Raw genomic sequence first — 22,436 nt, 5'->3', positions numbered from 1 at the left:
CATAGTATTGCTTAATACTATCACCAACCTTGAGCCAGGTATCTATATTAACTGTGCCCTCTTCTGGAAACCAAGGGCAACATTGCACAAAATGTAGGAACCTACCTATCTGATGAGTAGTAACTCTTATACCTTTCTTATTAAGCATATGTGGAATGATTTCAATAAGAAGTCTTCCTTCTTTAGACTCAGTATGGCCCATAACTTCTCAATTTAGTTCTGATTCTTCTTCCCACCACACTCAACCTCACTCACTCGAGGGGGCTTGCGAAACCCTACAGTGGGGTCCTGGGCATCCCGAAAACGGGGGTGGGGCCTACCTTCGGGTCCTGTTCAGGTGCCACTTGCCGGGGTCCAGTCTTGGCATGTCTCAGGGTCCCTGAAGGATGGACGGCACAGGCAACTAATAAAGAGTCAGACACCCGATTGGATGCCGGAGAACAGCCAGTCTCTGTGGGTCTGAATGAACTTGTAGAGTTTGGTTTAGGCTTTATTTTTATAGAGATTGTTGTATAACATTAAAGGAACAGGTGCATGGCATGATCAGTTAAGAGGAAAAATCAATACAGAGGTAACTAGGAAAAGTACAGGAAATTCCATAGGTTCAATTATGTTAAACAAAGGTTATTTTGACCAGGAGAGTCATTAATCAGACAATTAGAAAGAGCTGTATGTACAGAGTTTTAAATGTCTTATTGTTTATTAAAGTTCTTAGAATTTGGCATGGGTCAAAGGATATGCTAGACTGAACAGTGGTTATAGGAAATTGATTACAAGGCCTTTGCTGTGTCTAACTTAGCTATCTATCTTGTCTAGAATCTTACTTTATGTACTTTGGACTCTAACTCCTTAGCAATTGTTTCTACGTGCTTAGTTTGTAATAGTTAACTAGCCTCTCCTGCTTCTTTATCTGTCTAATTCTATTAACATATATTCCTGTCCAAGGTAGAGGAGGGGCTGTTACTCCATCAACTTCTGGACATTCAGGGGCTACCCCATCGGGGGGACCTTTGTTCTATGGCCAAGAAATCATTTTGTACAACTTCGTTGGAATTCTGCGGATCATTGGACCTGAAATACAGGTGTCTAAAAATCCCACCACCTATTAATTGCAAAGACAGACATGCAGGGAGAGATAGACAGGAAATACAGCCACAGTTGCCTCTGCTGTACAGATGCATCTCATCCATCCTGGCTGTGTCAAGGGACAGCTGTTGGTCGGCTTCGACAGCTTCAGCTTCAGTCCTTCAGCTTCTCTCATCTGCCCCGTTTGCACTATTTCTTAGCTCTCCTGCTAAGGTTTAGCCTGTCTTCCCGGTGCCCTCCCGTCTCTGCTGCCTCCTGATGGTGCTGCCAGGCTTCCTTTCTTTCTAACCTAACTGCTTTCCCAAACGATGAACCATCAGATGAACGGATGCACGCCCTTGAATTCACCCAGGGCTGGAGGCCACCTTTCCATCCTTGTGGTTGTGGGACTGGGGGTGGCATTACCAAGTAGAACCTTTTAGCTGCCCTTAAAGTCATTTCAGCCATTGCTCTTTCACTGTAGACAGAGCTAGAACCTGCTCAGGAGGCAAATGCTTGCCTCTCCAGGTGTGGCGTTGTGTACCCTTGACCTTCATCCTCTCCTGGAGTAGGTCTGCCCCAGGAGCGACGCCTATCCCGGCCCTTTAGAAGGGCAGCGCTCGAGCCGACCTCTCCATCCCTTTGATACTCTGATCCTCGGCTCCTCAGCGTCTGTGTGTGCTTCAGTTTCGACTGGGAGCACAGGGCTGTACTTGTTCCCGGAGCGCCGTGTTACAAAGCAGGGACGGTCCGACTCGCCCTGGGACTGTGTTTTCACTCAGGTGTCACGTTAGGAGAGGAAGAAGAGGAAGGAAGCTCTGGGCTCCTGCTTCTGGAGCAGGCTCGGTGGAGACGGTCTTGAGTCGCGGATGGGAAAGTGTCGGCGGGGAGCTGGGCTCCTGGGCGCCCTGTAAGGACGCCGCAGGGGGCCTGGGGTCAAGGGGGCCCTAAGAAAAGTATAAATGACCTTTCCATGGTTTTCGGACAAAACATGCCCCAGGGGTTGGCTGATCGGCAGCGGGGCACCTGGGGTCGTGAACACGACTCGCCGAAGTGACTACTGTCACGCACCCGGCTGACCCTCGGTCCCCGCAGCCGGCCCTGCTTCGGCGGGGTCTCCACCAGCGCAGCACCGCGGGGCCCCGGTTTCTCTGCGAGGAGGGGCCTGTGTGCGGGAACGGAGCCGAATTCGGGCGGGCGACCGGACCGGTTCCCTCCAGTCCTCGGAGGCCGGGCTCCAGGTCCCCGCCGAGCGGGAGGCGGAGGCGGAGCCGGCGGGCGGGGCTTAGCGCCCGGGCGGACCTGCGGCGGGCGGTGCGAGTCCGGCCTGGAGCCGCGGAGCGGACCGCGGGCAGTCACCGCCCGGCCTCCCCGCGCGCGCCGTCGCCGCCCCGCTCCCCTCGGCACCCGCACCAGCGCCGGCCATGACGGGCTCGCAGTTCAAGGGGAACTTCTGGGTGAGTCCGCCGGGCGGCCCCGCGCCACTCCCGCGCTTGGCGCTGCGCCGAGCGGGTCCCGCTGCCTCCGGGCGGAACCGGAGCGGACACTCCGCGGAGGTCCCCACTCTGCCGGGATCCCAGCCGCCGCGCGCCCGCAAGTCCCCGGGTCCGGTTCCCGCGTGCCCCGCTTTGCCGCTCATACCCCAGCGACACGTACTCCCGCGGAGCCCCAAAGAGTTGGGACATCCACCCCTTATCTCGCGGATGAAGCCAAGACCCAAAGGGAGGAGCGACCCAGCGGGGAGAAGAGCCAGTGGCCCTGGAGGCTGCGAGCGGATTCGGGGGAGCCTGGGGTCGGGGACCCGCGGTGCGCTCCGCCAGGCTGGCGGCGGCAGTCGTCCCCGGGGGGTGGTCTTTTCCAGGTCCGTGGAAACGCGGAGCCTGTCGGAGCCAGGTCAGCTCCGACCCCCCCTGCAGACCCTGGAGAGGTTCTCTTGCAGAAGTGTCGTCCCGCCCTGTAGCCCTGCCTCCTGAGCCCCCCTCCGCAGGCCGTGGCCCCGGCCCAGAGGGAGGCCGAGGTGTGTGAGACTCGGTGAGCTGGTGGGGGCGTCCAAGCCCAGCAGGACCAGCCCAAGTCGGAGGCAGCAGGTCTGCCTGCCCCCGCCCTCCTCTGTCCCCCCTTCTTACTCCCCAGGGCCCCTTAAAGGTGCGCACCCCTTCACTTAGAGGAAATACCCTCGTCCCTTTAAGGCAGGAGCGGGAAGTCAGCAGCGCACCTCAAAGTTGACCTTCAGCTGCCTAGTGGCCCCAGCTTCCTACTTGGGACCCTGTTTGCCCTCCATTTAGCTTCACAGCTCCGTGTCCCCTATCATGGGCTGCTGAATGGGGAAACGTGGCTCTGTGGCCTCAGAGACAGTTTATTCCCTGCCTTGTGAAGTCCCTTTTCCTGGGCTTTTTGAGGTTCTCTGGGGACACTGCCTACCTGTGGGGTGCAGGGCTGAGGAGCTTCATTCACGGGGAGATGAATGACCTCACAGCTGGCCCGGCGAGGAAGCCTGCTCAGGTAGAATACAGGGCTTCTGGGTCCCATGAAGGGCATCGTGGAAAAAAGCAGAACGGGGAGACCCCTCCCGCCGTCCACCCCTAAAGTGAGACAGCCAGTTTTCGGATCTTCGCTCAGCCGATCCCGCTTCGGGAAACCTTTCTTGATGGCACCCGACAGGCTCTGTCACCAGTTCACTGGCACACATCCTGGTCTGTCTCAGCATTTGTTAGTTTGTGGTTTTGCATTTGGGGCTTACCACCACGTGAGCACCTGGGGACGGGAACTGTGCTGGCTTTTAGTGCCGCTGCCCCTTACACAGCAGGCCGAACAAAGGCGCTCTGCAAATAGTTGCTGAATGAGTAACGTGGATCTCTGAGGCCAGCAGCGCATGCGATGTGCTAAGAGCTGCAGCCTCCATCCTCAGAGGGCTCCCCGGCCCCAGGAAGGCAGCCCTCCCCCCCCAGCTGCTCCTGAGGCGCACTTACAGGAGTGGCTAGGGGAGGGGACAGAAATGAGGTCTGGTTGGGACTGTGCCTACCTAATGGTCTGGGGGAGAGAACTTTCTGGGCTTCTACTTTCCGAAGGTATCTGAGATCCTGGGAGGTAGTTTGCACAGGTTATCTTCTATCTCTAATGTCCTGTGATGCTTTATGTCAAATAATAAAAACAGTAATAGCTAATATTACTGTGCACAAAGTCTGTGGAAAGACTGTTTTAAATGCTTCACCCACACTACTCATTTAATCCTCACAACCACCCTATGGTGATAGCTTACTTACAGGCCATTTTACAGACCAGGAAGCTGAGTGGCAGAGAGGTTAAGCAACATTCTCATGGTCCGTGAGCTGTTAGTGCAGCCGAACTCCATGGACCACATGCTGAGTGAGTGCCTCAAGGAGGGTGGTGTGCAGCGAGTCCCAGCATAGCTGCCCACATGTCTGTCTTCCATGGCAGTGCCACAGGAAGTTGGTGGGTCACCACTGGACCTTCATATGAATATATCTTTCTTCTCCAGCTCCAACCATGAGCTCCCGGACAGGTGTCACCATCAGCTGGGCCCTCAGCTCCTGCCATAGTGCCTTGCATTGGATGCTTAGGAGTCAGGTAGAGGGGACAGTCAGGCAGGACTTGGGAAAAGGTGGGTGGAAGGGAAACTGTCATGGACTTCAGGGGCTGCCTCTGAGGCTTTCACACTCTCAGGGGGTAGGGAGGCAAGGCTGTTGAGAGCACTGAGGGGTTGGCAATAACCCTTATGAGAGGGCTGTGATGGGATAAGGTGGGAAAGTTTGGAAACATAAGTGGGTATCAGTGGACTGTATGTAATGCATATTCATGAATTACCTTCTTTGTATAAGGCACTCTATGAGAGGGTATTGTCAGGGTAAGACCACCACTGTGGTTGGAAGGTAGATTTCTCGTGAGGAAGCAAAGCTTTGTGCTTGAATACCTGGCCTCCAGAATGTGGAGGAGGCAGGGGCAGGGAGTAGGGAGAGTCCAGCAAGGCCCAAGGAAGCTGGGCCAGGGGTCGAAGGGTCTGTTCCAGGGTTGAGACCATAAGGAGGAGCAAGAGATGAGACAGGTGGGATGAGCTGCAGACAGTGGAAGAGGTCAAAGCCACAGGATGAGGCCAGCAGTGAAAGGTGAGCAGTAGGGAAGAGGAAAGGAGGGCTTCTGTAAGGTGAATTTGAGAATGAGTTGTGGGCCCCAGAAATAAGGAAGTTAGGAGGAGGAACTGGTTTGTGGGGAGAGAAGGAGAGAGGGGGAGGAGGCAGAAGTGATGTGACCAGGATCTAACCACAGGGGTAGCAGTGGTGAGGACCAGGGCCAACAGTGTCCTGAAGCCCGTCCCTGAAGCCCTTCTTTGTTGTTTCTTGTTGTTGTTTATTTTTATTTTTATTTTTTAATTGTTCAAGTACAGTTTTCTGCCTTTTCTCCTCACTCCAGCCCAACCCACCCCCCAAAGAAGAAAATAGGCTATCACACAGACCCCAACCCCTCACCCCCAGCACCGTGCTGGGGTTGCTGGATGCAGGGAAGTCTCAGAGGGGATGAGCTGGGAGGGGACAGGGTGCCAGGTGGCAGGGTTTGTACGTATTTTAATGTTTAAACAACCAGTCCAAACGTGTCAGTGAGTACCCTCTGATGACTGGCGGTCAACACTCTGGGTTTGAGGGGTTGGTGGGGACGGCTCCAGCCCCTTGGGGAGGGTGTCCAGGCGAGAGAGCGCATGGAATTGCATGAACTACACAAGTGTCATCTTACCAGCTGAGTCTCCGAGGTGGACCAGCCAGGTTCAAATCCCAGGTCTGCCTTTTGCCAGCTGGTGCCTTAGGCAGTTACTTCAACCCCCCCACCCTCACAAGCTTCAGTTTTCCCATGTATAAAAATCGGGGTAATAATAGTGTCTACTCCATAGACCTGTTGTGAGGATGAAATTGGAGACTGGTACAGAGGTTGGCGCATAATGAGCACTTGTGGTTGACAGCTATTAACAAAGGAAATGGGGAATAGTCACTCAACTGGGGAGGAAGAATGAAGATGTAAGGAGTCCCCAAAGAAGCACTCTTGGTGAGTGCCCGTGTGTAGGCAGGCAGAGAGAGGGGCAAAGGAAGAGGGGCGGAGACACAGGGCTACCCCAGGAAAGAGCAATCACAGGCCCGAGAGAGGGGCCATTCCCCTGCAAGTTGAGATGCCTATGGTCAAATTAGGTAGGTGGTCTTGGAAAGGTATGACTCAGCACGTACTTCATAAAACAGTCTTATTCAAATGCTTCATGGAAATGTCTTGTTTGTTTATTTATTTATTAAAGTTTTATTTATTTTTTGACAGAGGGGAAGGGAGGGAGAAAGAGAGGGAGAGAAACATCAGTGTGCAGTTGCCTCTTGCATGCCCCCTAGTGGGGACCTGGCCTGCAACACAGGCATGTGCCCTAGACTGGGAATCGAACCAGCGACTCTGGTTCGCAGCCCATGCTCGATCCACTGAGCTACACCAACCAGGGTCTCACAATTATTTTAAAAATAAGGTGGGATGTAACCCTTCTCTTGGTATTTGGCATTTATGTAATTTTTGATTTTTTTAAATGATAATGTTGGGATGCACATCTTCATTCATTTAGGGTATTTAACAATACTGTATTCTTTAAGAATCTATTTCTGAAAACTTGTGAAAGAACTTGTCACTACCTCGCTGTGTTACAGTGTTTCTCAAGCAAGACCACACTCTCTTTCCACAATGCTAATTTCGTACTTTTCCCCTCTACTCAGCCTTCCACTTCCCTCACACATTCTCACTCTGTTTTGATGATCTTGCCTAATACTCTGGTAAGAACCCAGTTACCAGCTGGTGAAAGCTCGTTTACCTTCTGCATGCACAGGGTTAGGTTCAGCCACAGGTAACAGAAACACCCAAAGCAACAGTGGCCTAGACAAGGACAATGTTTGTTTCTCTCATGTACACAAAGCCCCTGACTGAGCATTCTGGCTGGCACCGCCATCCCTGGTGTTGGGACCCACAGCGCCGTCTGGTGACGGCAGCGGTGCCTGGCCCCATGCTCGGTGCACAAGAGAATCCCAGACATACCAGCTGGGTAACTAAAATAGCGTTCCTTACCAGTAGAACTTTTCAAAGCTTTTGATATGTAGAACCGAACAGATTTCCTAAGTGGGAGATACATCCTCAGGGTCCCTAATAACATCTGACGATGCCGGTTTCACAGCATTAATTGTGGCCATTGTAGTTTTTCCTCTTCTCATTAAATCAGCAAAAATGGGCGCTGTGCTAAACTTTCACTTGTGTTTTTAATTACCAGGGAGAGTGAACATGTTTTTCTTTTTATTGAATTATTGGGGTGACACTGGTTAACAAAATATACATGTTTCAGGTACATAATTCTACCACATATCAACTGGCCCCTGTATTGTGTGTTCACCGCCCCAAGTCAGGTCTACATCCATCACCATTTACCCCCCACCCTCCTCCACCTCCCTCTGCCCCTCCTACCCCCGGGCAGTCACCCCACTGTTGTCTGTGTCCCGGAGTTTTTTTCTCTTTTCCTCTTTTTTGCTCAATCCCCTCACCCACCTGCCCCCACGGCTGTCTGCCTGCACGGAAAGCTTTATAAACACTGAATGACTGTTTTTTATTTTTTGTACTTTAGTATGGTTCGACTCTTACTCTATATTCTGTCTTAGTGTCTGAGCCCTTAGGTGTTCTGATGTTTGTGGAGCCAGAGATCTGTGTGGACCTCTAGTCAGGACATTACCCTCCCCGCTGCCCCCTGTCTGCGGGGGGCCACACTCTTGTTAAGGGGCAGACGCATGAGTGACAGTAGTCAGGAACAGGCTGACCTGCTCTCCTCATGCTAAAAGGAGTGGGCCCCTGGGTGGGTGCTGTGGGGGACTAGTCCCTCGGAAGTACTAAGAGATCACTGGGCGTATGATAAGATGGGGAAATCTGTTCCGAGAACACCTCTAGGGAGGCTGTGGCGGGGCATGGGGCTGGCATGAGCACCTGAACGAGCTGCTTAGGGTAGGGGACCGAGACCCCACCCGACCTGAAGGTCTCGCTGGCGTGAAAATAGTTGACGTCTTGGTTGCTCTCCCAGGGGCGGGATCCTGGTTAACCTTTAAGCTTGTTTCTCTGAGTGACAGATGCAAGGTGATAGGCGGAGAACACGGTCGCCACGCTCTTTCCTCTCCACTTGTGCCCTGCAGTGCTGAGTCTCTTTCCTGTCGGAGGACTACCTGTTCCATCTAAAGAGTAGCTGCCCGAAGCCACAGGTTCGCAAGTGGCCACACATACCTGAAAGCCCTAAAAATGCCCACGTCTAAGTTCCTTCACTTCTCCAAGCTGAGGTCGCCCAGCCTCCTGGAACCTGCTCTGAGGATGTATCCCTTGTGACCACATGCAGGCACCAAGATCCCTTCATCCCTGGTCCTCCAGGTTCTGAACTAGGGGTCCAAAAAGACCTAAGCTCCCCAGAGTAAAAAGTATTTACTTTGACCCTTGGTCAGCACTTCTGCTGATGGCCAGATCTGGATGGTTGACCCGTCCTATGGTCTGTCTGTCCCCGGCTCAGGCTTCCCCACCTCCCTGTCCTGTGGCAGCACCCACCTGTTTAATCAGGGCTCCCACAAATTCCCTGCCTCTCACAGTGGTTGGCCTTGATTCTGACTAGCCGTGCCCTGGGGCCGTCGTCCTAGCCTGCAGGCCGCTCCCTGGCTGACCAAAGCTGGTACTGCCCTTCCCTGGGCAGCCTGGGCGGGGAGTCTGTGCAAGAGGGACCCTGGCGCTCCTCTCAGGTGTCCCCAGCTCCTACTGACAGGCAGCAGGTGTGCTGCAGCTCTGGGCATCTGCCTGTGCGTCAGTCACATGGTCCCTTCTGCAGAAACCAAACTGCAAGGTGCCAAGGCCAAAGGGCTCAGCCAGCTGCCAGCCCAGGGCTGAAGTCCTGTGGGCAGGGTTGCAGGTGGGGAAACTGGAAGCCTGAAAGAACCAAAGGGCCCGGAGAGGCTGAGTGTACAAGATGGCAGCTGTTCAGACTGAGCGGTGATGATCAGGAGAGAACAGGGAGAGCAGAGGGAGAGGTCACCAGTCAAGGGCAGTCGTGGCCCTCCCGGCCCTGGCCAATGTCGCTTGGAGCCTGCACACCACTCATACTACATGAGTGACTTGCCCAAAGCCACACAGCCGATTACTCTGGGCTTGAGCTTCCTGTTGTGCAGTGAGCATAGCAATATGTGGGCAGCCGGATCCTAGGCTGGGTCCCAGATGACAGAACTGGTTACAGTCGTGTTAAGGAGGTGGCATTGGCAGGAATGCACTAGTATGTCAAAACTGTAGATTTTATTGCAGTTAAATTAATTTTAAACATCAAGATAATGAATGAAAATGATGAGGGGAAACCATCTTTTAAATGTTAAGAAATTTTTATTCACTTATATGTAAAATATGTATAACTTGAAAAATGAAGAATTAAAAAGTTAAAAAAAGAATTATTAAAAGAATAAGTACACATATTCAGACAGTAGAACAAAAGTAACAAACCCAGAGGGTCATGGACCAACCTGCAGGAAAGGGGCCTTATTAATTCCTATGCCAAGGCCAAGGTTTTCCTCTTGGGTACTGCATCTGGCTAGCGGATGAAGATTCAAATCCAGGGAAGACCCCGTTCCTCTCCTGCAGCTTCCGCATATGCAGCGACAAGACTCATAGCGAGTGACCTTTCCTTACCGCGTGGCCTGTAAACAGAGAGAACTACCTGCGGATACAGTGGGTCGTTTGTTTTTAATTTTTATTGGTACTTTAAAAAAACAGGAATGCAACACACATGCATTGTACAGTAGTGAAAAGATTCAGATGCATATATAGCAAAAAAGTACATACAACAATAAAAGGGCCTCCCCGAGCACTTTAAATCCCACCCTCCCCAGGTAAATTATATAGTAACTTTCCAGAGGGTTTTCCACGTGTGCCTTATTCTACACACACACCACTGGTATAGGTGTTGCATGTAAGCTGTCGAAGAAGCATTCTAGGGTCCTGGTCAGGAATGGCAGGTTAGAAAGCACCACCGCCCCCCCCCCCACCCCCTGCGACTCAGCACTTTTGTAATTTTTAAAAAGCGTATAAATGGCATTTATCCCTGGTTTTCTAGATCATAGATGATTTTGATGTTCTTTTTTGCTGAAGCATTCATTGTAGAAGAATCAGATATTCTGTATATTTTTAAAAAATGTTAAGCACTTCCCCATTATTAGTATCTTGCATCAGTGTGGTACATTTGTTACCACTGCTGCGCCAATACTGTATCCATTGTTACTAGCTAAAGTCCGTACTTTACGTTAAAGTTCATTCTTTCCTTTCTATGTGTTTTGATAAATGCATAAGGTCACGTATCCACCATTACAGTGTCATACAGACTAGTTTCACTGACCTGAAAAATGCCCTGTTCATCCTCCCTGCTCTGCTCCTGACCTTCCAGCACCTGCTGACCTTGCTATTGTTTCTGTAGTCTTGCTTTTTCTAGAATGTCATATAGTTGAAATTACACAGTATGTAGCCTTCATAGATTGACGTCTTTCATTTAGCACTATGTACTTGAGATCCCCCGGTGTCTTTTTGTGGCTGGATAGCTCATTTTTTTTTGTTATCACTGAATAATATTCCATAGTATGGATTTACCACCGTTTGTTTACTTACATGCCTATTGAAGGACAGTTTGGTTGCTTTCAGTTTGTGGCAGTTATGACAAATTGCTATAAACATTCATGTGTAGGTTTGTGTGGACATAAATTTTCAACTCAATATAGTTGAGATTTTGGGGTTTTTTTTTTGAAGATTTCATGTATTTATTTTTAGAGAGGGGAAGGGAGAAGAGAGGGAGAGAAACATCAATGTGTGGTTGCCTCTTGCATTTCTTCGACTGGGAACTTGGCCTGCAACCCAGGCATGTGCCCTGACTGGGAATTGAACTGGCGATCCTTTGATTCTCAGGCCAGGACTCAATCCACTGAGCCACACCAGCCAGGGCTGAGATTGTTTTGGTGAATGATATTTATTGATCTACCTCCGTCGAAATGTCATTTTAACATGTGTTTCACATCCAAGGTGCCTGAATACCCTTTGTGCCCCAGATTTGGGCAAGATGTTTATTGGATCAAGCTGGATAAGAAATTTGCAAGTTAGAGAGGAGACAAGGCAGTGAACTCGGATGAGCTTGTATTGGAGAAATACTTCCTGTTTCTAAAACCAGAGACATGCATAATAAGTCTGAAATTTGAATATAAAAGTCATGTATAGGAAGCATAGAAAACCTAAAATATCCTGAACGTGGGGCTGGCTTCAGTGCAATTGCAGTGGTGAAACTAAAAATAAACTAGATCTAAAGCTCAATTAAATTTACATTCAACTTTGAAAAAAACCAGTCAAGGGCACTGCAAATTGTTAGTTTTATAGAGACTCAGTAGGAACAAGTAGAAACCGAAGTCACCAGCTCTGTGGGTATCTCAGGGAGTGGGAGGGCCCTCCCCAGACTCCAAGGGTGCGGGATTGACCCCCCATCGGGGCTCAAAGAAGCAACCGATGCATGCATAACAAGTGGAACGACAGATCAGTGTTTCTCCCTTTCTCTCCCCCTTCCTCCCTCTCTAAACATAAATATGTAAAATCTTAAAACCTAAAAAAGGAACAGGAGTCACACATTTCAGGAGCCAGAAAAGGCTGAATCACTGCAACATGGCGGGTGAGTAATTTCTGGAAGAAAGAAATGGATTACTTCGTGTTATTCCTCAGAAACAAGTAAATCAGCCCGATGTGCAAATTTGGAGATTATCGCATTTATTTGAATGTTACCAGTTGAGTACCACATTTTGCATTCATGTATCTCTATTCATGTTAAGAATGTAGTGTGTCTATCTGGGAAGGGGTGGAGAGAAAGATTTGGATGATGCTGAAGGTTAGATGGGTAAGGGTGAGCATTAGCCAACTTTCAGAACAGTGACATCTTCTAAATCTTATGCACAGGGATAATCATCTTTCATAAAGCTATGATCTCACCATACGTAATATAAATTAATTTCCATTTAGTAAAATGTGAAGTTTTTTATGTCCACTTATGATACAGGAATCCAAACAACTCAGAAATAGAGGTTGGCACTCACAGATGTTCAGTGTGCTTCTTTCTAGACTTGTCTCTGCAGTTATATACAATGTAGCTATCCATTTTTCTTACCAAATATGGGCTCAGTTTTTATGGGCTCATCTATGCAACTTTCTTTTTGCTTGTAGTCATATATTATAAATATTTTTCTGTTACTATGTATAATTCTATTTTGTTATAATATCTCTTCAGTTTTCCACTGTATGATTGCCATAAGTTATTTAAACATTCTTTATTGCTGGATATTTAGGTTGTTTCCAATTCTTGGTCACTGTTATACTTCTGTGTGTATCTTTCCAGATTTGTGTAGTTATTTCTATAGGATAAGTTCTTGTTATTCAAAGGCTACACATTCAAAATTGTCATGGGTATTGACAGTTTTGCCTCCAAAAGGTTTGCACCCATGTACAGTCCTACAGTAAAATAATTCTTTGTAGTATTGTGCAACTTTTCTGTTAATTGAAAATTATTTTTAAGTTAAAAAGATTAAAATTCACTGTAACAAAGACACTCTAAACAAAGGAGAAAGACAAATATCAAATTGAGCAGAAGGAAGAAGAATATCTAATCAAGGAATAATATACATAATGAGCACCTAAAATCAATCATGTAAAAATAAGCAACTGATTCTTTTTCAATTAAGTAAGAGATATAAACAAGCAGGGCCCTTAAAAAGAAAAACAAGCCCTGACAGTGTGGCTGCGTTGGTTGGGCATCACCCACAAAGCGGCAAAGCAAAAGGTCACTGGCCCTAGTCCGGGAGAGGCCGCCGAGTCATGTTCCTTTCTCCCATGGATGTTTCTCTCCCTTTCTTCCTCCCTCCCTTCCCCTTACTCTAAAACTAAAATAAATCTTAAAAAAAGAAAAAAATGTCCAATAAGCACTTTAAAACAGAAAATCAACATTATTAATAGTCAAAGAAATGCAAACAAACAAAATATAATCATTCATCCATTGGGTAGGGACAACTTGAAAATATCTAACTTTGGCAAGAAAGTACAGCAAAATAGTCACTGTCATGCTTATATTATTATTTATTAATTATTGTGTTATTTTTCCCAACTAACAACTGTAAACCTACTTTTGCCTCACCCTGTATGTATATTACACACATTGATGTTTACGAACCATTTCAAAGTAAGTTGCAGGCATTACTTCCCTTTACTGACATACACTTCTTAGTGCATTTCCTAAGTATAAGGACATTTTCTTCCATAGTCTAACACTATAGCACTATTAGATAATATATAGAGTCTATGTAAATCTCCTCAATAATGCCCTTCATAGCAAAAGAAGGAAACAATTCTGAGCTAGAATTGTGAGTTGCGTTTAGTTGTGATGTCTCTGCAGTCTCCTGTAATCCAAAAGAGTTCCTCAGTCTGTCTTTGCGTCTGTGACTCTGACGTCTTTGAAGAAAACAGGACGATTATTTTGTAGCGTGCCCTTACTTTGAGCTTGCCTGCTTCCTTATGATTAGCTTCAGGCTGTGCATTTGGGGCAGGAATTTCACAGAAATGAGGCCACGCTTTAATCAGCTTCAGAAAGCAATATTTATTCATCCTTTTCCTGGTGGTAACTTCAGTCATTTGGTTAAGGTGGTTCTGTTAGTTTTCTGTTGCTGCCATGAGAAGTGACCACAAGTTTAGTGGTTTTACACCATACTTACTGTTTCAATTTAAACAGCTCAAATAAGAGATAAGATTTATTATCTTATCATTCTGGAGGTCACGAGTCTCATTTGGCTACAATCAAGGTGTCAGCAAGGTTGGTTCTTTCTGGAGGATCTGGAAGAGAATTTCTTCTCTTGTCTTTTCCAGCTTCTAGAGGCTGCTGCAACTCTTTGGCTTGTGGCCCCTTCCTCCAACTGCAAGCCAACAACAAAGCATCTTTAATCTACCTCTCTCTCTCTCTCTCCCCTGCTCTGTGTCTCACCTTTGCACTGTCCACCACAATTCCTACTCTGACTCCTGTCTCCATAGAAGGAACCATGTGGTCACACTAGCTTTACCTGCATAAACCGGGAAAATCTCCACATCTCCAGATCCTTCATTCAACCCCATCTCTGAAGTTCCCTTTCTCCTGCAGGGAAACATACTCACAGGTTCTGGGGATTAGGTCGAGGGCCTGTGCAGGGGCCATTTTTCACTTCAGGCCACAGTGTCGGGTGTTAGAAAACACCTAGCACTTAGCACTTTTCTAACCCTTACGTGTTGGAAAACACCACAGGGGTTATTTTTAGATGTTTTCACTGTAAGCTTAATGCTTTCCTGTTTGTAATTAATAGTGAGCTTACTGGGGGATAATTTGTAAACACACTGCTTTCCTCAGACCTTCATCCACAGTCATCTGTTGATGATTCTTGCCTGACTCAGTTATTACTAGGGTGGTCTCTGAATGGTGATTAGAAGTTTTTTGTTTTAAATAATTTTATTGAAGAACGATTGACATATAATAAACTGCTCATGTTTAAACTATACAGTTTTAGGCCTGGCTGGTGTGGCTCAGTGGATTGACTGCCAGCCTGTGAACCAAAGGGTTGCCAGTTTGATTCCCAGCCAGGGCACATGCCTGCGTTGTGGGCCAGGTCTCCAGTGGAGGGGCAGGTGAGAGGCAACTGCACAGTGAGGTTTCTCTCCCTCTCTTTCCCCCTCCCTTCCTTCTAAAACTAAATGAGTAAGATCTTTAAAGTGTACAGTTTTATAGGTTTTGACATGTGTACGGCACCTGTGAAACAATTAAGGCAGTGAACACATCCATGGCACCCAGAGTTTCCTCCTGCCCCTTGGAAATCCCTCTCACCTCCTCAGCCTCTCCCGGGGCAACCAGTGACATGCTTTCTGTCACTAGAGATTAGCTGTGTTTTCTAGAACTTGCATTAATTGAGGCACAGGAAGTACTTACTCTTTTTTTGCCTGGCTTTTTTCACTTATAATGAATTTGAGATTTATCCAGGTTGTGTGTGTTACTAGTTTGTTCTTTTTTGTTACTGAATAGTATTCCACTTTATGGACATATCACAGTTTGTTCATCCACTGACCTGTTGATGGACATTGTTTTGGCTATTACAAATAAAGTTGCTATGAACGTGTGTGTAAAAGTCTTTGTAGGCTGATTTTCTAATCCATCTACATAATTAAGTTGGCATAATTCTACCATGAGGAAGAACCTCTCTACCCCATCCTTTCTGAATGACTTAATGAATTCTAATCTGTTGCCCTCATTTTTTATCTTGATGCTCAAATTGCCCCTTTAACTGGGTCCTGTGCCCTTTTGATATATTCCCACCATTCTTTGAGCATTCCCTGTTTTCTCCCACAAGATGTTACAGGCTTAATAGATAATTCCTCTGGTCCGGTCCTGGAGTCTGCCCTTTCTCCAAAGCACCTCGGTTCCTCTTAGTAGAGAACTGTATTTGGAAACTAATGGTTGTGTTCTAGCTGTGGTCATTGCCACTTGGGTGTGCCTGAGGGGCGGCTGTCTCAGCTGGCAGAGTGGAGAAACAGATGTGCGTTTGATGATACCTCCAATTCCACCCCAACACCACGGGTCATTCCAGCCTTCTCCCACTTGCTCTATTTCCCAGTCCCTTCCAGTGCCGAGCCAGTTAAGTGGTTAACGACCAGTTCCCCAGCGGTTTTAAAATTCTAATTTGCAGCGCTCTCTCTCCAAGGAGCAAGCCCGAGCCTTTTCCTTTCCCCTCTTCTTCCCTCTCAGGCGTGCGTCGTTGCCTAAACTCTAAGGGACCCCACGAGACTTGCAGCCAGGGGAGCCACGGGCAGCGGCAGCTCCTCCTGGGCTCGCCCCTGCTCCTGTCGCCAGAGCCCCTTTGCTCTGACTTCTCAGTGAGCCGAGCAGCCCCGCCGAGGCTCCCCTGTTTATTCTTCTCCTCTAGGCCCTTCCTTGTTTCCCTTTTCCTAGCTTTAATAAATGTACTCTCAAAATTAAAAAAATATACAGTGTAGCATTTGCCAGTTTCCATGGTGTAAGAATCCCCACCCCGGCCAGTGTCAAACTGCGTGACGGCACTGAAGGAGGAGTTAGGAAGACAGTGCTCGGCTCCTTCTCACTCGCTGGAGTGAGACAGCTCCGGCAGGCCGCTGCCGCTCCCTTCCTGAGGGACCCTGGGTCCCCTCGTCCGCAGTGTGTATGTACGTACTCATTTGCTCAGTCCGAACGTACAGAGAAAGTAGTTCCAGAATTGCTAACCCATCCCACTGTGAGAAACAAGCTAGAGTTTAATAGGTGCGCTTTCTGTCTTAGACTGAGAGTATCTAGTCAAAATACCGTGTACAAAAGTTACTTGGGTTAGTTCTCCCTCTCCTTCAGTGGGGTTGTTTTTTAAAAATATTTTGAAAGATTTTATTTATTTATTTTTGGAGAGAGGGTTAGGCAGGGAGGAAGGAAGGGAGAGAAACATGGATACAAGAGAGAAACTTCAGTTGGTTGCCTAGTACATGCCCGGTCCAGGGACCGAACCTGCAACCCAGGCATGTACCCCGACTAGGAATCAAACCAGCAACCCTTTCGCTTTCCGGGATGATGCCCGACCAAATGAGTGACACATGTTAGGGCTGGATTCATTAATTTTTGTTCGTATTCCACTTTAGAGCCCCACCATCCTTGCATATTTGTTTCTGCTATTTTCCACTGTGGAAAATAGTACAACGATTTCAAGTTAGAATAACTCAGACAGGTGTGTGCAGAGAAGCATCACCTCCCCCTTCCCCCTTCCCGCAGCGCAACTCCACTCCCAACTGTGTTCACTCTGATCCCAGCTACCCCTTGGGAGTGACTGATTGCTTTACTTTCTGCTTTATTCTTCCTGTGTTTCTTTTTGCACAAGTGAGCAGATAAATACACATACACATTTTCTCTGGTTTCTTATATAAAAGATAGTGTACCAGACCGAATGACTACAAAGTCTGAAAACATGCATGTTATTGTTTTATATATATTTTAAAGATTTTATTACTTATTTTAGACAGAGAGGAAGAGAGGGAGAGAGAGAGGGAGAGAAACATCAATGTGTGGTTGTTTCTCACGTGCCCCCTACTGGGGACCCAGCCTGCAACCCGCGGATGTGCCCTGACTGGGAATTGAACAGCGATCCTTGGGTCCACAGACTGGTGCTCAATCCATTGAGCCACACCAGCCAGGGCTGTTTGATATTTTAGAGCTGATTGCTTGATTACTTCTGGGGCATGCTAGTGACAAAGATGATTCAGTGAAAACTAGAAACGTGAATCACATGGAGCAATGCATTAAAGATGCACGTTCAGGAGGTGACAGAAATGCTGCATAATAATGAGCTGCATTCGTAGCCGTCTTGCAGAGTGCATCCCACCATGCACTGCTCTTCGAGGACAACACATTGCACATATATGATGCCACTGAACATGTTTTGTAGTGTAGTAAAAATAAATCATGTATTATATATTTCCAGACTTCACGGCCACACTGCTGTTATTTTTTTGCCCACCCCCTTTTGTTTCACTGTGAAATATGGACTGGAAATTACTCTATATCAATTCTCGGAGATAGTCCTCATTGTTTTTAAAGGTGCACAGCGCTTCCTCTCCTATGTGGGACCATTTGGATTACTTTCAAATTTTTGCAGTTACTAACAGCACTGCAAGGGGTCATTTGTGCACACGCATTTCACCTTTGGTGGCAGCGTATCTTCAGAGTAAATTCCTAGAAGTGCGGTAGCTGGGTCAATACGTAAACACACATGGGTTTGTTGGATTCTCTCACCTAAAGTTTGAGCCAGTTTTCATTCTCACCAGCAGCGTAGGACTGGCTGCTTCACACAGTCTTGTCGACAGAAGGTGTCATTGTGCTTGTCGAATTTGCCATTCCAGTGGGTGAGAAATGGCGTCTCAGTTTTCACTTTATTTTCTTTTTTTAATGGGTGAGGCTGCATATCTTTCTATATATTTAGGGAATAGATATACACACAGTCATCTGTTCATATCCCTTGTCCATTGGGGGGGTCCTTTTTTATCAATGTTAAAGAATTCTTTATAGATCAGGGATATCGGCCCTTTACCTGTGATTTTGTTGCAAGTTCTTGTTCTTTTTCAGTTATTTTTATGTTGTTATTTTTGCTATGAAAAGTTTTTGTTTTTAGGCGATCAAATTTATGAGTGTTTTTGTTTGTTACATTTGGATTTTAAGTCAGAGTTAGAAAGCCTTTTTTGAATGTTTACTTTCTGCACTTGTATGATTTTACGTTTTTCCATTTTGATCTCTGATCCATTTTGAATTTACTTTTGTGTATGGTGTGGAGTTCAGGTCTATTTTGTTGTCTCTAAACGGCCAACACTCGTCCCAGTACCGCTTATGGGAAAGTTCATGTTGCCCAGTGGTGTGAGACGCTGCCTTTAGCGTACCCATATATCAAGTTTCCATGTCTACTCGGGTCTATTTGTGGACTTGACTGTCTATTCCGTTGGTCTGTTTTTGCACCAGTTTGCACTGTTTTAATTATGGAGGGTTTGTGATATGTGCAAGATGCCTGGTAGGGGCTGCCTTCCCCTTCTAACTTTCCTTCCTCATTACTTTCCTAGCTATTTTTACATTTTGATGTTTTCCATGTGAACTTTATTTAGCTACATAAGAAATAATTTGGTGTTTTTATTGGAATAGCGTTATGATTATAAATCAACTAAGAACAGACATTTTTATGATGTTGCGTCATCCTAGCCAAGAGCAAAGAGTATCTTTTCATTCGTATTATATCATCTGCAGTAGTGATGGTTTTATTTCTTTTCTAACTTTTATGTGTTCTAATCAAATTATCTTCTTAAATTGCATTGGTTAATACCTCCAGTGTAAAGTAGTGGAGATAAGGGCATTCTTGCCTTGTTCCCCATCCTATTGCAAATTCCTTTCATGTTTTTCCTTTAAGTAAGACACTGGCCTTAGGCATAAAATATTTATATTTTTCATCAGTTTAAGAAAGTACCAATAATTCCTATTTTCTTGAGTTTCTTTTAAACTCCGGAATGCGTTGAATACTGTCAAAGGCTTTTCTGGCCATGTGTTACTTTCCTATGGCCACTCTAACAAATCACCACAAAATTGGTGGCTTAAAACAAAAGAAACTTAGTCTCTTACAGTTCTGGAGGCTAGAAGTTCAAGATCAGTATCACAAGGAAGAAATCCAGGAGTCAGCAGGGCTGTGCTCCTTCTGGAGACTCTAGGGAAGAATCTGTTCCTTGTCTTTTCCAGCTTGTGGTGGCCGCTGGCATTTCTCGGTTTGTGGCCACGTCCCTCCAGTCTTGTCTCTGTGGACACACGCCTTTTACTCCTCTGTGGCGACCCCCCTGTGCTTCCATCTTGTAAGAACATTCGTAATTGCATTTAGGACCCACGCAGTAGGTCTGCATTTCAGAATTCTTGCCTTGCTGCAAAGTCTCTTTTTCTTTTACAAGATGAAGGTCATGAAGCCCAGGTATTAAGACTCGTATATCTTTATGGTCTATTATTCAGCCTACCATGAAGGCATTTATGGAGAAAATCATGATTTTTCTTCTTAGATTTATTAAAATGGTTGATTAGGTTAACAGATTTTCTAACATTGAACCAACTGTGCATTCCTGGAATAAATCCCACTTAGTCACAGCGTAATCTCTTCTTCATGTGGAATTAGATTCTTTTTGCTAATGTTTTATGTAGCACCTTTTGATTAGTATTAAGTGATATTGGTCCTTTTCTTTTTCATACTCAAATGTAAGTATTATATTATGCTGGCTTTATAAAATGAATTAAGATATTTTCTTTCATTTCCAATAAGTTTATGGATCTTAGGAATGCTTTTTCCTGTCCTGCAGTTTTGGTAAAATTTCATTCTCCTGGGGAAACATCTAGTCCTTGCCTTTTCTGCTCCTGATTACTTCCACTGCTTCCTCTAGGGATATGGGCTTGTTTAAACGTTCTATCTCAAATGGGGTTAATTTTGATAAACTGTATTTCCAGAATAGGTTAATCTGTTAGTCTTTTTTTTTTTTATGTCTTCTAAGTTTGGAGTCATACTTAGAAGAATCTTTTACCTCAATTTAAAAATTATATATATACTTGAACAAAATTAAAATAAAAAATAAATAAGAGAAGAAAAAATTATGTCGTCTTATATATATATATATAGTTACTATATTTAATTATCATTTATATAGTCCTGAACAGAGTAGCTCAGTTGGTTGAGCATCATCCTACAAAGCAAAAGGTCACTGGTTTGATTCCCAGTCAGGGCCCATGTCTGGGTTACAGGTCTGGTTCCAGTCGGGGTGTGAAAGAGAGACAACCTATTGATGTTTTTCTCTCATATTGATGTTTCTCTCTCACTCTCCCTCTCTTCCCCTCTCTCTAAAAATAAATAAATAAATAAATAATTTTAATGTATACTCATATATAAACATATGTCTATATTTCATCTTACATGTTTATAAATGTATGTCCATATTCTTCTTCTATCTTTCTTCTTACAAGTTATGATTTCCACATTTAGACACTTAATTCCTCAGATATATTTTCGAGTATGATGCTAGAAAGGGTCCTATATTTAGCTTTTGGCAAAATGGAGTCATTGCCACCATAACACTATTGAATTAAGTCACTCTTCCATTTCTGTTTCAAATGCTTCCTTTATTATATATTAAATCTCTGTGTGTCTGTAAGGCCATTTCTGGAAAGCTGTTTATATTTTATTTACTTAATTGTTTATTATCCATGTTAGTAGCATACTTTGCAATTTTTTTTGTTACTCTACGCACTTTTTTATATGGTAGGATGAACCCTCACTCATTTTATCTTTTAATATTTTATAGGCTGTTCTCATTTATCTACTTTTCTAGGTGGGCTTTAGAATGAACTTAAATTTCAAAAAAACTTTATTAGGATTGTGATTTTGATTGAAATTATCTTAGTTCATAGATTTATTGGGAGACAATGAAATCTTTCCAACATTGGATTTTTCCATCTTGGACTAGAATATATCTTTATATTTTTGGTGATATTTTATAGTTTTCTTTTAAAAAGACTTATTAAGAGGTATTATATATATTTCATTGGCACAGTGAATAGGATTTTAAATTTCATATTATATTTTTCAATGGTTATTGTTGGCATATATGAAAGCATTTGCTTTTAAAAATATTTAATTTTGTTCCTAGATTTTCACTTCATATCTCTGGTTACCTGAGTAAACACTTGTATTGTCTAGAAATAATAACAATTTCTGATATCATCGTCTCTATCTGGAGGGAGAAGGTGGGAAAGCTGTTACCTTGGAAGTGAAGGGCATTAACAGGGCTTGAGAACTGTGCAGAAAGCTCTTATTTTTCTCTGTGTGTTTTCTGTGGAAGCTTTGGTGGTGGCTAGGGACAGTTCTGGTCTTTGTGTCCTTGCTTGGAGACTGGGGCAGGGTGGAATCCTTACCAGCTGCGGCTTTAGCACGAATGTCCGAATCAGCTGTTCTGTGTCCACCCGGAGTGGGGCAGGGCCCTGGCCGGGTTCCCAGTGTCCTCCAAACAACCTCCTGATCCTTCGTTGCATGACTGTTTCAGTTTCAGCCCCTGCTGATTGGAGCCTGGGTTTTCTAGGGCTTTGTAGGGAAAGTTCGTGGAATTTCTTTTGTTTTTTGTGAGTTGGAATACTGGCTTCCAACCTCTTGCTCTCAAGCACCATCTGCTTTTTCTATCACAGAAATTCCTCCAAATATCCAGCTTCCTCATTGGGCTCCTCCCTATCTTCTGTGGTTACTATGGATCATTTATGACTTTAGAGGGACCTGGCAACAAACGAGAGAGAAAGGAGAGACTTCAGTTTGCCATCATTAAGGGATGGAGGTGGGGAGAAAGACTTCAGGTTATAAAAGTATGAATTATACCCTGGCTGGTGTGGCTCAGTGAATCGAGTGCCAGACCTACGAACTGGGGCAGGGAGGGGGCAGGGGGCCCGATTTGATTCTCAGTTTGGACACATGACTGAGTTGCAGGCCAGGTCCCCAGTAGAGGGGTGTGCAAGAGGCAACCACACATGGTCATTTCCCTCCCTTTTTCTCCCTCCCTTCCCCTCTCTCTAAAAGCAAATAAATAAGGTCTTTACAAAATAAAATTATTTAAAAAAGTATATATTATAGAACATTTAGAAAATATAGAAAAGTGCTAAGAAGAGAATTGTTTTCAACATTTTGGTGTACATCCTTCTAGTCCTTGTTTTCCCA

At 45.6% G+C, this 22,436-nt stretch overlaps 1 protein-coding gene across 1 annotated transcript in view; it reads left to right on the top strand.

Moving 5' to 3' along the window:
- Positions 1 to 2,371: 2,371 nt before the first annotated feature.
- PSTPIP2 (proline-serine-threonine phosphatase interacting protein 2) overlaps positions 2,372 to 22,436 on the top strand; it is a 60,333-nt gene continuing 40,268 nt past the window's right edge. The window contains exon 1 of the mRNA XM_037165122.2: positions 2,372 to 2,522. Coding sequence (XP_037021017.1) covers positions 2,490 to 2,522 — 33 coding nt within the window. The 5' untranslated portion in view covers positions 2,372 to 2,489. The remainder of the gene's footprint in view (positions 2,523 to 22,436) is intronic.

This window comes from Artibeus jamaicensis, unplaced genomic scaffold (genome assembly GCF_021234435.1).
Source record: "Artibeus jamaicensis isolate MK-2021 breed Jamaican fruit bat unplaced genomic scaffold, CSHL_Jam_final contig_354, whole genome shotgun sequence".
Taxonomy (NCBI): Eukaryota; Metazoa; Chordata; class Mammalia; order Chiroptera; family Phyllostomidae; genus Artibeus; species Artibeus jamaicensis.
The sequence above is the reverse complement of the archived record's forward strand: the minus strand, read 5'-3'. Positions and strand labels throughout refer to the sequence as shown.